Below are 14,585 nucleotides of genomic sequence, written 5' to 3'. Positions count from 1 at the left end.
GCTCCCCTCCGCGCGACTGCCACCTGACCCCGCGCGTGTCTGTGCCCGTGCGTGCCCGCCCGAGTGTGCGCCCTCGCCGTCCGCCCTGCAGCAGCGTACGCGTACCGCGGGGTCACCGCGGGGAAAGTGGCAGCGAGTTTTGCCCCTCCGCCACCCTGCTGCTCTCGCCAGCTCCTATTTTCTGTCGCTTGGGGAAAAAAAAAGATAAACAGGCGAGGCGAAAGGCCTCCGGTTAGAGAGTCGGTCCGGTCACGGGTGCGTTTTGGGGGAATGACGGTGCATCTTACCCCTCGGAACCAGGTGCACAGCCAACAGGTCTGCTCAGAATGCAAGCTGGCGTCTTTGCTGCTCGCAGAGGTGGAGCGTGCCCCTGACAGAGGCTGGAAGCACAAGTATCCCCCGTTCTTTGTCAATATGTATATTGCTTCTGTCAGTACACTTAGTGCATTGAATTTACTGCCAGTAGATGACTATAGCAATTGGTCGGGTAGGTAGGTAAGTCCTGGATAGAGGGCTTTGTGCTTATTGTTAGGTGGATTTTGGCACCCGGATGGTACTCCACTAGTTAAATTTATGGAAGATGACTTTTAAAGATGTTTGTGGTTGATGTACAGTCTTCATAATAGCTGAAGGACAGATATGTGTGGTTGGTTTTGGTGTTGGTTTTTTTTTAATAAGTAGACTGAATAAAGTATCAGAGAACATCCACCAGGGAAAAGGGCTATATTGGCCTGAGGATGGTTGGCGACAAATGTGACCTATTTTCAGATTGGATATTTTTATTGGTAAGTGATGTTAGAACACCTGTGAAGGAGAAAGCTTTATATGGGATATGGAAATATAAAAAGCTTTGGGTTTTTGCTTATGCATAGGTAGTTTCTTAGTGATCATCTTGCTTTCAAGAGCTTGTTACGAGTAGATATGCAAAGAAGTGGTTTCCTCAGTGGTACCATTGCAGTTCCTGGAGCAGCTGAAGTGTATTGTATGATTTACAGATATCTAGCATGAATGAATTGCATGCAAATCTGCTTACGCCTGCCCTCTGTAGTGCAGTCACTACTTAGTCATATAGGCTGCTTTTTGGAGTTGTTTATTATGGATATATTTAGATCTTCAGGCTCTGGGGAAGGACTAGTTTAATGAATCTCAGCAAAATGAATCTATATAAAAGTGTTTACAAGCAAATGTTTATTATGTTAGAATTGAGCAGTTCTTGCAAGGCATGCACCATTAGGAACTGGGTTAATGAATGAGGGGGTTGACAGCTATAAGTGTATCGCAGAAAGTGGGAATTTGGCTGATAGGTTTTTTTGTACTATTGCTGATCCTTAGAAAGAAGGGATGTGAAACAAACTTACAAGAACTAACAGTCATTGCTACATAATGCAATCAAGTTTTTAACCTTGTGGAACATGTTGAAATGTTAACTTAAATAAACTAATATTTGTCCCTTTTACTTCTGGTGCATGAAAGGTAACCCAGATTTGAGGCCTTAACAGTAAAATCTAAGGAGGAGAAAATCTGGTCTTGTCTCATATTTTCCTAAATATTCTAAATGACCAGAAAAGTGGTAGAATGATGGCATGATTTTTCAAGTGATGGAAAGAGAAGCTAACCTGAATGCTGAAGTAGTGCCTGGTAGGCAAGGTATTGTCTAAGACAGCACATTCATCTGGCTCTCTTAAGGGAATATTTGTGATCCACACCACAGGCTTCCAACAAAACAGGGAAAAGGGAAGATGACATCTTAAGTAGATGTAGTGTTAAACTGGGTTTTTTTGGGGGTGGGGTGGGGTTTTTTTTTTTACACAATTGAGAAGTAAGAAAGTACAGATTAAGTTTTGGATACTGAAATTTCTGTACAGGTTACTGATGTTCCTTGAATCACCTTGCTATGAGAACTAATATTCCCATGTGATGTGGGTGGTTGCACTGTAGATACATAGTCTGCTTTCTGATTATTTTAAACAAATAGCATGTTAAGAGTATGCATGTTAAGATGCTACTGCAGATATTCTTGTACTTGCAGTAGTCATCTTCCTTGTGTGTTATTCTGACCAACCTGGTCTCTTCTAAGGTTCTAACTCCCTGCCTTCGAAACCATATTTGAGTAATTATTTTGCAGTTTACACCTTCAGTGTGTCATCGCCCTTTTTATCCCACTAGCAACTGTGATGCCAAACTAGCGCCTCTGTCTTGCTTTGTTGCCTGCCTTGCTTTCAAGGGCACAGTATCCTGGTGCAGCTAGCTTTTTTCCTCAGAATGTATGTGTGCCATGAAAAAATGCACTTCTTTTCTTGGATTTTGTCTGCTTTCAAAATTCCACTGAAATGCTGTAGCTGTAAAACTTCTTGATGAACTTCTGTCCATTCCTACTTAATAGTGTTTTCTAATTTTGTCTTAAAATAAGAAACCAATGAAACATGGTTCAGATCAGGGGCACTGCCTTTTGTATACAGGGCTGAACTGCAGTTTATGATGAGTATACTGATACTAGATTGTGTGAGCTCTTAACTTCAGTAACCTATGAGGGTCTGTGCATCTTCCTTGTCACATTACTTTCAAGCACTTAACTGGAATGCTACAGCTTCTGTAATAGCGTAAAGTAGCTGTTGTTTTAATACACACAACAGTATTATGTAAGAGCTTAAGAGGATTTGAAAACTGTATATTCACTTACACTTCTAGGATAACTTACCCTGGTGGAGTTCTAGTACACATAAGTTGATTAAGTCACCAGTGTTAAGAACTTAATGAGGAAAAAGCGCTACATAGTTTTTACACATGTGAAATATAAAACAGAGCATGTTAGCTTTCTGAAAAGCTGAATCTCTCAGTTGCACAGTGTTGGGGCATGAATGTTGCACTGAATTTGACAGGCTGTTTTTTACCCTTCATATATCACTGTTTTCTGCAGCAATCTCCTATCTAGCTAGTGACTGGACTTAAACCAACTTAATACTTGAGAGATAAGATGATAGCCTAGACTTTCATAATTTTAGTTCATGTTGAAGCATGGTGAGTTTCAGGTGTCTGCTGGTTCCTAACTAATATAGGATGCTATAAATGAGGATGAAGTATTGAAAATTAGTAACTGTAGGTCAGGGTGGGTGCTATTTCTTAAGGTTTAAGTGATTTATCTCTTAGATGAAAAATGTCAGTATTGCAGAGGCAACTTGACATAAAACTTAAATATTGAATTGACTTATCAGAGACGGCTAAACAAGTGAAGCTATCTGAAACTTGAGCTGACATAATAAAAAATTTAATAGAAATTATTATTGCTTATAATAGGTACTAACAATACTTGCACATATTTGCATCTGCATACTGATATTTGAGCTAGTGTTTGATGCTTTCACCTCCATTGATACAGAATAAAAATCATGTTTGTGATTCTGAATTTACACAGCAAAGATGATGTTAGGTGTTACAACAGTGGTAACTTATTAAAATGTTAAGCCAAACTGAAGTGTTCATTGATTGGTGGAATGTTTAGAGCTCCTGTTAGTGGTTTTTGTTACACAGTCTGGCATGAGAAAGTTATGTGGTAATGTTAATAAATAGACATTTGAAAAAGGTGAAACAATTCTGAGAATTCATGAACATGGAGTAGATGAGGCAATCCCTCTAAAAGAGACCAGATTGGTGGAATAGAAATCAGAGTTATCTGTTTTCTGCGAAGTTCCTGCAGTAGGTTTTCTGGAAGATGTGTCCTGTCTAAAATATAGCGATACCATCATGAATCACAATAATTCTGTCTGATATGCAAAGTATTTCTTAATCAGTTTCATGTTCCTAGTTATGGGGGGGGGAGATGAATAAAGGAAAATGTGATGAGATTTAGAATATTAAAGCCTTCGAGAAGCTACTTGGATACTGCTTATCAGGCTTGGAAAAGTATAATTTTGGTAGGGAGCCCAACTATCATGAGTTACCTCTGCTTATAAGATGGTTGACTGAAAAGCTTGTTGGTTTCTGTGATCTTCTGACTTCTTTGATGCCTGATCTTGATTGGTTTATGAATGTTGGTAACGAAGATACCAGTGTTAATTTTCTGTAGCTGAGGAGAAATTTTTGTTTCAGTGGAAACTGCAAAACATGATCATTTCAATTGAAACTATTTTTTTTATATATCATGACATCACAGGGTCTGAACAAAATTTTATAACTGATTTATAGATAAAAAAGGAAAGTACTAGCAGATATCATAAAACTTGCTCCCAGTCCTTTGTACAAGATCTTATTGCATACTACTTTGCAGAAGATAATTTAGGGGACACGGCCGTTTGGGAGGGTCTGGCATTCTTCTCTTCCTCTGCAATAATACTTTAAGAGCAGCTTTAGATCTTAAGTAGTGTATTGCTGAAGCATCTGGTAGGTGAACAGGGTGGTGGTGTCTGTATTACTTTTTTTATTTGTTTAGCCACATGCTGGGCTTTGAGAGTAGGCACAAGAGGAAAACAGAGACAATATGAAACTAATAGCTTTTGGAGCTGTGGCTGATGTGAGGACTTTAAATGGTGTAAAGCTGTTGCTAGGTTCTCAGATCCATAGGGCAGATTGCATTTGTCTTGTGTAATACCTCCTCTCAGAAATGGAAAGTGCCTTGTGAGCTACAGTGATGATCAGCATGGTTATGAAAGTATCTTGGCCTTTTAACACATTTCACAACTAGAGGCAGTTGGAACCAATGCCAGGGACTACTAATGATGGGTTTGCCAATGGATCATAGTTTGACCACTTAGCACATCTGTCCTCTTAATAAGGTGTCTATTCTGTAATCATAATCTTGCTATTACTACTACTATCTTGCTATTGCTTTGCAACTACTTCAGTGTTGTCTGTATTTTTTTTCTCATTCACCTATTTGTTGTGCAAGAAGAAGGAAATACACATTCTTGACTTTTAAAGTGGGGCCTTGAAGGACCAATTCAGATCTGGTGGCTTTTTTCACTTGTCTGGATTGAAGGTGATTCTTACAAAGATGTCAACTATCTAGCGGGGTTTCTACAACACAGTTCTTAAATTTTAGTTTGCTCTTTACTAGTGTTCTGCAAACCACTTACCGCAGCTTTGCAAGCCAGTGTGAAAGAGGAAAGTTTAAACTTTGCATGCTTGAAGTGACTGTACTAATTTTTGACAAAATGGGACGATAGACTGCAATCTACAAGTCTAAAAGCTTGCAATTGTCTTGTCTAAGAAAAAAATGTATTCTTTAACTGATGATATCCTGAATCGTGCATCATATTTTTTAAGTTTAACTTTTCTCATACATCACAGCTGCCTCAAAGTCTTGCTTCTAGATCTCCAGTCATGCAGGCTCTTGTAGTTGAGTTTTATTTCTTCTCAAATCTATAATGCTACTCTCCCTCCCCCAACCTTTGTTTATAGGTCCAGGAGCAATGTTTTATTAAGTTTATTGGCTGCCAAATACTTGGGCTGCTGGCTGTTCACTGAATAATGGACCTTAATGTTGAAGCATTCTTGTTAGCATTTTGTTTTTATTTCTGTATTCTAAGAAGAGTTAAGGCTAGGCATCAGTAGCTCTGATGCCTACAATACATTCTAAAATAATGAAACACTAACACTTTACTACAGGCTTCCTAAATGTTTAACGGTAAAACTTAATCAGTAATTGGCAGCTCTCATATCTTTTCAGAGCAAAATTCTGAGTACTATTTGAAGCTGGGGAATAACATTAAATTGTGCAGGATGATTCTTCTTTTTGTTTGGGACGTAGAACTACTTGCTGACTCTTACCTTCATCATTTTAGGTATAGCCGTGCTGAATGGTAGAGAGGTTTGCTGATACATCTTGACATTTTAGTAACACAGTATGAGGTGGATGCTGATGCTGTGGGAGATAACAATGAGGCCTAATATAAAAATAAAAGTGCATGTGCACCTTGAAAAATCTAATATAGTGTTTTATTGTGGAACTTGCCAGGAGCAGGAGAGTTTATGGGGTTTGTCATCAGTGAAGGGGAAGGGAAGATAGGTGTGTATGCTGTGGCACAGTCTGACAAGGTGGAAAATGTAGCATTAGATAGCATTGTGTAGATAAGGGCTGAGTTGTAACACTGCTGCCCCTCTGTGTTTTGTCTCCTCCCACTCCCTCCCAAAAAATGCTGCATCTGCAGTGGGTTTGGCTGTAGGGCAGGTATAGATTGCTGTCGCTTTGAGTACCTTTCAATGGTAGTTGTGAAGGCTTAGGTCACAGGAAGGTGGAGGAGGCAGGGCTTTGATGGACTGTGACACCTGTGTATGGAAACAAAAGGAGACTACAGGTTCTTGGGATCTTAAGTCCCATATTGTGTCTTGAATATTCAAGGAATATGGGGTAGTATAAGGCTTTAAAAGTTTCAAATACTCTGGAGGAATTGAGTCATGACTAGCTTTCAGAGCATGTGGTATGCATTAAGTGTGTATGTTATCCGCACTTCACTCTTGCAACACTTTGTACCTGTTTCTAGCGTGTTGGCTCTCCCTTATATAAAAGGAAAGGTAATCAAAAACCCTCTCGGGGAAAGCAGATTGACACATTGGTGAGGGTGTAACATCATCACATATAAGTAATGGCTTATAGAGTAACATAGGCTGTTTTTAAAGGCTCATGGATTAGGCTGTGAAGTTATCTTACATGATGATGGCAGATGAAAATTGATAGAACATACTGCAAAAGAATGTGGAAAATTATACTTGCACAGTTTGTATACTGAGTTGATATTTCTTTCAGTTTGCTTGCAGATTCTAATGATTTGTACAAATTGCTTTTAGAGTTTAAAAAAAAAATGCTTCTGGATCTCTGAGTTTATGCCAAATTTTGGTTTACTGTTTCTAAGAAGAATAGCAACATAAGTCTTACTTTCAACATATAATCATGTAGTAAATAAATAATAGGTATAGATGCTGTTATTCATCTGAGACAAAAGAGCAAAAGGAGAAACAGGGTGAAACTTACTTAATCTATCTTGTCGATGTGTATAATATGTACATCCACTGAACTAGTCATCCTAAACTCCTGTTACAGAAAGTGAAAATGTGTGCTTTTAAGAAATGATTCATTTGATCTATTTAGGTACCTGCTTTAGGGTGCAATTTGTTTTATCGTAGACACTTACCTGCATTGACTGTATCTCCATTTATTGTGAAGGGAGACAGAAACGGTTAGCTGTTTGTGGACAGACGAGTCCCAGTGAACATTACTTCAGCTTTTATGTCTGTTAGCCTAATAATGCAGGGAAGCTTTTGCATTCATAGTATTATAACATGTGGTTGAATGGAACCTTAAATCTTCATTTTCTAAAGTAAGAAGCTAATGAACACATGAAGGTGAGATGAACTAGGCTGGTCTTGCATGTAATGTATAGTATAATGAAACTTTTTTAGGACAGGGTGAATTACTTGAAGAAAAAGTAATGTCTCTGAAACATGCTGTTTTTCTGAACAGATCTTTTAGAGATCTATTAATCCATCTTTTAGAGATGGTTGAATCACAGTACTGTTAAGCCTCTTAATAGGATGCATGTGATATTACAAAACAGCTTCTGCAGATCTTCAGTACAGAGGCTGTTTGCAGTATTTTGTGGGATAGGATATATGAGCTTCTATGAAAGGAAGTATCTGTTCTGAATCTATTTACTGGTAAATGTCTACATTGCATAAAATGAGTATTGGGGGCATAGCTGAATTCTGGTATAGTTAGGGAAAACTGCATTTTTAAAACCATAATTAACCACATGGATTAAATGCTGCTAATGGTTAGTAAGCTCACCAACTGGAAAACCCAAACTCTCTAATGCTGGAAAAATAAACTTATAAAGGACTTGAGATGAAGTGAATTAAAAGAAAGACAGGTACGTAAGTATTTTCTGTGATATGTTTATGTCTCAAATGTTTTTCCTCAGGCTGTAGTTTGGCTTCCTGGCAAATTAAGGCTGGTTGAAATTTTAATTGTCATGTGCTGCAGCTTGCAGCTCCTTCATTTGGTAAAATGTTCAAGAGGTCCCATTGTAAACAGGATCACTGAAATGATATGTTATTAAAACTAACCCTGTTTTGGAGTGTGATGGTAGTAGATGTATTAAATTTAGAAGTTTTGGGTGATTCCATTTATAATTAGCCCCAAAAGTTTTGCTTATGCAAATAAGGAGACAACTGTGAAGGGTCACAAAGAGGCTTCAGCTTGAAAGTGGGTACCTTGTGAAACTGCACTCTTAGTTGATCCTTAAGTGCTTTCAAAATTCTGCATTCTTATGCTAGAGAGAAACCGAGAAAAAGAAACTACTTCCCTGAGAAGTATTCATATAGCAACTGCGATCCTTTAGGTAGCATATTTGAATTGTAATCAAAGTTTGTATCTATATGTACTATGGGGTTTGCATCCATTTCCTACTACTGAACAATTGTTAATTTTTGGTATGTTCATGTCAAACCATGTGTGCATCTAAGATCCTTGTGTTTAGCTGTGGGAGCTTCATCTCTGAAGATTATTTTAAAACCACAGAATTAGAAGTTAGTTGGTCTGTTATTGTGGAGACTTTATGTTAAACTGTTAATGAATCTGCATTAATTTTATTTCACCTAATGGGGCTGCAACATTAGTAAGTGTAGTTTATCTTCCATTTATGTAAGCTTTTATCCTATTGATTAGTCTGATGTATTTCTCCATGGTTTAAGCATAACTGATTTTTGCTGCAATTTTGTTGACAGGTTGATGTTTGTGTACTCTGTCATTTAGAGATAAATCACTTGTTGAGTTTGTACAAAGATCGTTGAGAATATGCCAAGGAACAAAATAATTAGTATAAATCTTCCCTTACTGCTGAGTGTTGTAGTTACTTAAATTCGTAGAAGTCACATTCTGTTACATCTGGCTGGGTTTGCTCTCTCTCTTTTGATCTGCCAGGGTTGCAGCCTTCTTGAATTTAAGAAATAAAAGCTAAGTCAAAATTGACCAAGGCTTTTTTACCTCCGTCTTCCTTACCTCTTCCAGTTACAAAACTTTGGTTTTGCCATGCACTAAGAAAGCTCTGTCTTGTCTGCAAGTGGTGTTTTTGAATCCAAGACTTAACAGAAAATCTCTCTTAAAGCCACGTCTCCCCTCAGAGAGTAAAAGTGTTTCATGATCTGGGCCAGATTTGTAGGATGTGATGAATTTGTGCAAATAGAGATGTAAATCTTGAGGTTTGACTTAACATTCAGGAAAGAAATGGTCTCTAAAAATTTGAGTACTGGAATTTGTGTTGTTGGTAACTTCAACTGCATAGGGAATGGCTATCTGTGTTTTGACACAACTTTTACGTGTGTTTTAAATTTAAGGGTTCTAAAACCCTTAAGTAGTTTAGCATAAAGTATTGACTATAGGATGCATCATGGGTAAAAGATTTGTAAGGAGGGGTGATATCCTAGTGGCAATTAAAGAAAGTTGTCTTTAAGTTGTGTGCTCTTTTTATTTTATTTCTTTAATCTAGAGTTAGTGAAGAGTCTGAATAGGGTGCTGTGGAGACAGCAGTTCTAAAAGCGTGTTTGTGTGTGGTAGGTTTTTTTTGTTTTTTAAATGCTTGCAATCCTTTTAGGATTGAGACTCTGGAGTCACACAACCATATGGGGCACAACTGATTAATATCTCCCCTGTTGCTTCATATAGGTTAAGTTTAAGTGGTTTATGTGTGTACATGGACTATTTTGTATTAGCCTACATTTTGGGGGCTAGGTCAGTATGATGGAATGTTATACAAGTATAATAAAGCATTACATGAAAACATTTCAGTGCTCAGTGCTAGTAAAAAAAAAAAAAAAAACAAACAACAAATTGGTCTAAGAAAGTGGTATAGAGCAAACCAGAAAATGTGTAGAGAAAGGTGAGAAGAATGCTAAAGCCTATGGTATAACCTCTGTAAAAGGAGTGACAGACGAGGACTTGAACAAGATTGAACTGAAGCTAGGAAGAGAGGAAGCTAAAACTGTGAGTTGCTTGAGGCAAGGTAAATAGAGTATGATAGTTCTTGTTTTGGAACAGACAGTGAATGAGAAGATGCACAAATTATCTACAGATTAAAAACAAACAAGAGGAAGTCGTTCTTCTCACAGCACATAGTTAAGCTATTAAAGTCCTTGTTGCAGGATGTTCTTGATACTAAAAATTCACATGCTTTACTAAAGCACCTGCCCAGTTTCACAGGAAGGGGTGGGGTGGAATCTGCCAAGCATTATTAAACACAAAACCACTGCTGTCTGATGTAAAGCTTTTGAATCTCTCAAAGATAAGGAGAGTTCCATTATTTACTGTTACGTTTGCCATTGTACTATGTTTTTCCCTATGCATCCTCTAATGGTTGCTTACCAGGTAGGATAGTGTTTGACGTGGGCATTGGGTTTAATGTAGCATGCTGTAATGTAGTTTTGTACTTTCTGGAATAAGGATGGGATGGTATTAAATGGCTAATTGGGTGTAGTAGGGGAAACTTTGTAAGACAAAGCAGTATGGGATGTGTTGGGAAGCAGATATGCCAACCCCAATTTTAATACTGTGGCATCTCTAGTGAAGTGGAGTGGTTTTTGGAAGAGCATCTGAAGCATAGTGCTTAGTAGCAGAGTGAAGGGGTACAGTAACACAAAATCCAATGAATTTTTTTAAAGCTTGATTATTATCTTTAAAGAAAAACAAAAACCCAAACCCCAATGTTTACCTGATTGTTACACTTACGCTGTTCCTTCTCTAAGTTATGACATTTCAGAAGTTGATTGATTCCATTCAAATTTTACAGAGGTGGAGGTCTCCAACTGAATTCCTATGGACTTTGTGGAAGTAGACAGCTGGATAGAGAAGAGGTTATACCATGGCTCCAGCTGAGAGAAGCAGTAAGGTGAGCTTGTTAAACATCAGAGAATCCTCGTAGGACCCCCAACCTTGTAATTGAATCCATATGAAGCCAGGTTCATTAGTTTCACTGCCTGTGAAATAACTTGTTTAGCAGGGATTGTTTTTAATCTAATGCTTACATTTTAACTTGAGAAGAACTAATGTAAGGGGCTGTTTGTTTGCCAGCTTCCTCTTCAAAGATTTTCTTTTTGAAGTTCAGTTTTGAAACTGTGAAAATATATTCTAAAGAGCTATGTTTTCTGTGTTTTATTGAGTTGGCAATAAGCCATCTAATTTTCATATTTCTAGCTACTTTGCACTCAGTGGGAGAAATGGTTAGGTTTTTGATAGCTACAGATTTTTGTTTAAACCTCAATCTAAGTTAAAGATGCAGGGAATGTTTTTGGGAGGTTTTGTGTGTGGAAACAATGGCAATGGGTCATAAGACCCTCAAACCCAGGTTTGAATATGAATGTTTTTTAAGTTGGATCTTGTTTGTTTAAATGCCAAGTTAACTGATAAGCAGGAGCTCAGCACAAATAAGCTGAACTCCTGAGTTCTCTCCCCTTCCTTCCCACTCTTCTTTCCCCTTTTCCTGACTCATTCCCAGGTCTGCTGAACATATGCAGCCTACATGCAAACTTTTTATCACCAGTTTTTATAACTGCAGTCAAAATATTTAACAAGACATTTTATTTAGCACTAAGAGTACATCCAACCCAAATGTTTCATTTCAGCCTGTAATGCTTTGTTCATTTGTTGTAATTACAGTTTTGATTGATAATGCTCAAAGTAATTCAAGTAACAAAATTAAGTCCTGCATGTCAGTCTGAGCTTTGCTAAACAGGAAGCTGTTAAAAGGGAGAAGATGAAAGTCCAAAGTCATGCCATCAGAACTTTGTATTAGAGCTGTTTCATGCTGCAACATGATGCAATATGCCAAAAATAAGATAAATCAAGCATGTTCCTCTTGTCAATATTCTGTGCTGCTCAGCTGATTTTGAATGTAGCTGGAAGAGTTACAGATTTCAGTTTTGTCAAATTTAACAGTCCTTATAACACTGACTTCTTCAAGTACTGCTTGCAAGGTTTCTAACTCAAGAACATGAATGCCACTGATTTTCAGGGAAATTTTCATTATTGCATTGTTGAAATTCACTTTCTTCAAGCATACTGGTAATGTGATCTTGGAAATCTGTTGATTACTACAGGGCTTATCAAACCCTTTGCAAAAAACCCTGAAGAATTTAATAAGTAATCTGTAATAACGTGCAAGTGTAACTTTAGGAGAATTACAGGATAATAATTTTGCTTATTTTTACACGAATATATAATCTTGTCTCTTTATTTTTAGGTATGCTTGGCAGTGACAATGGACTATTTATTTGCATCAGATACTCTTATATGAAAAGATCACGTTTCCAAAGAGCTTAGATATTATTTCATCTTCTGAAGCAGAATGGCAGGCTTCAAACGAGGATATGATGGAAAAATTGCAGGATTGTATGACTTGGATAAAACTTTGGGCAGAGGCCATTTTGCTGTGGTCAAACTTGCTCGGCATGTCTTCACAGGTGAAAAAGTAGCAGTAAAAGTAATTGACAAGACCAAACTGGACACTTTAGCCACTGGACATCTTTTTCAAGAAGTTAGGTGCATGAAACTAGTGCAACATCCCAATATAGTACGGCTGTATGAAGTAATTGACACCCAGACTAAGCTTTATCTTATCTTAGAGCTAGGTGATGGAGGAGATATGTTTGATTACATCATGAAACATGAAGAAGGTCTGAATGAGGATCTGGCAAAAAAATACTTTGCTCAAATAGTTCATGCTATATCCTACTGCCATAAACTGCATGTAGTTCACAGAGACTTAAAACCAGAGAATGTTGTCTTCTTTGAAAAACAAGGACTTGTGAAATTGACTGATTTTGGCTTCAGCAACAAATTTCAGCCTGGAAAGAAGCTCACCACAAGCTGTGGATCTCTTGCATATTCTGCTCCTGAAATTTTACTTGGGGATGAATATGATGCACCAGCAGTGGGTATGTCCTCTCTGAATTCAACTAGTAATCTAAACTTAAGTACCATGATGTGTTGTACCACTCTGTTTTCTTTTTCAAGATAGTGCCGTATGTGAAGTCAGCTAATTGGCAAGAAATTAGTATTATAACCTGGATGAGTTAATGCTGGAGCAGCTCTGTTTGAAGGAGATACTCAAACATTCTCAGAAATGCCTAAAAGTTCTTTTTGTATGAAATGATGCAATTGTATACCTTGCAATTAACTTCTCTATTAGTAATAATGGAATGCAATGTGTATATTTGTACTTGCTTTGTTAGAGGACCCATCCCCTTTTCAGAAAAGTACCTGTTTTTAATTTATTTTTAATATCCTCGCCCACCAGGAAAAAAAAAGAGAAACCCCAACCACCCAGTTATTTTCTTGGCTCAGTTTAACGATATAAAAGTGACATTATGAGCCCAGGCTGCTCCCATGTTCTGCTGCAAGGTGGTAGGAATCTACTTTTAATAAGTACTAACTTGGCTATCAAAAGAGGAGACAGGAAATTAAGGAAGGCTTGAACTCCCTCTTCCCCTTCTCTGCCTTTTTCTTGTCCAAGAACTGGAAGTATGGGATGAGATCCCAGTTCCTCCCAATTCTTTAAAAGGTAAGAGAGATAGTAATGTGTAAATCAGTTTTCATGTTTCTAGCTGGAAAGTGGAGTGTCTAGACAGACTACTACAGTACTGCTACTACTCTTACTCTCTCCGTTATGTCTACTGCATATGCTATTAAAAGTAACTTAGATTTTTTTTTTTTAAATAGCTGTAAATGTTGATAGAGTCACTGAGTAGTGTCCTGTAGTCATACAGATTGCTTTTATCTGTTAGTTGAGGTAGAAATCACTTCTCCAACAAATTTAGGTCCATATAATTCCAAATGATGCTTCAAAAATAGCTTATTGTAGTCAACATGCTGCTTGTTCTTGTGTGCCCAGTATCTGAGACTTCTACTGTCCTAATATCACTCATTAGGACTCTGTACATGGCTGAGTGTGTTTTGCTATGGTTATAGTAGTGGCTGTAGCAAAGGTTTCCGACTGACTTGTCCAGTTTTTTGCTAATTTGCCTGAGGTAAACAATTGGCTAATTTTGTATGCTGACAAGGTATTCATTGTCATACTGTTGAATTAAATTCTTGCATTATTTTCAATATAAATATTTTAAGGTAGTAGATCTTACGGTCTTTGCTTAAACGTTTGAATGTCACTTCATGGCTTCTGACTTTGAATAGGTATTTTACTGTGGGTTTTCTGGACTTGGTAGTACCTTCTTGAGTGCTATTATTAGGAATTTTAGATATCTGCTATTTATGGTTTTGCAAATCCATGTTGATGCTACAGTGATGCTTGACAAAATGATTTCTATTTAGAGTCAAACGTTTTAGATTATTTAGTTCTGGTTTTATTAGTGGCAAACTAGAGATCCCATGTCTTTTTGAGTTTCTTGAAGCATGACTCTTAACTGATTGCAGTGGCCTCCGAAACTAGATGGAAAAGTACATTTGTTAAATATTCTGTACAGTGCCTTATGTGAATTTTTTTCTTGAAAAATGGAGTAGCAGTCAAATTTTGAAGGACCAGCAAAAAAAAGAAGTTTTGATATTGCTGCCCAACTGAAGATGCTTGGAAGAAAGAAGGTATATGTGGATT

The 14,585-nt window shown here is 37.5% G+C and overlaps 1 protein-coding gene across 1 annotated transcript; it reads left to right on the top strand.

Annotated features, from left to right (window-relative positions):
• Window positions 1–10,773: 10,773 nt before the first annotated feature.
• On the top strand, window positions 10,774–12,939 carry SNRK (SNF related kinase; the record flags this gene model as incomplete). The annotated part of the gene is made up of 2 exons (XM_010293313.1): window positions 10,774–10,871; window positions 12,222–12,939. A coding segment is annotated over exon 2 (613 nt), but the record flags the coding sequence as incomplete, so codon positions are not given.
• Window positions 12,940–14,585: the final 1,646 nt, after the last annotated feature.

The sequence above is a fragment of the Phaethon lepturus genome, unplaced genomic scaffold (assembly GCF_000687285.1).
Source record: "Phaethon lepturus isolate BGI_N335 unplaced genomic scaffold, ASM68728v1 Scaffold52688, whole genome shotgun sequence".
NCBI classification, from domain to species: Eukaryota; Metazoa; Chordata; class Aves; order Phaethontiformes; family Phaethontidae; genus Phaethon; species Phaethon lepturus.
Note: the sequence above shows the minus strand (reverse complement) of the source record. Positions and strands in the feature narration are given on the sequence as shown.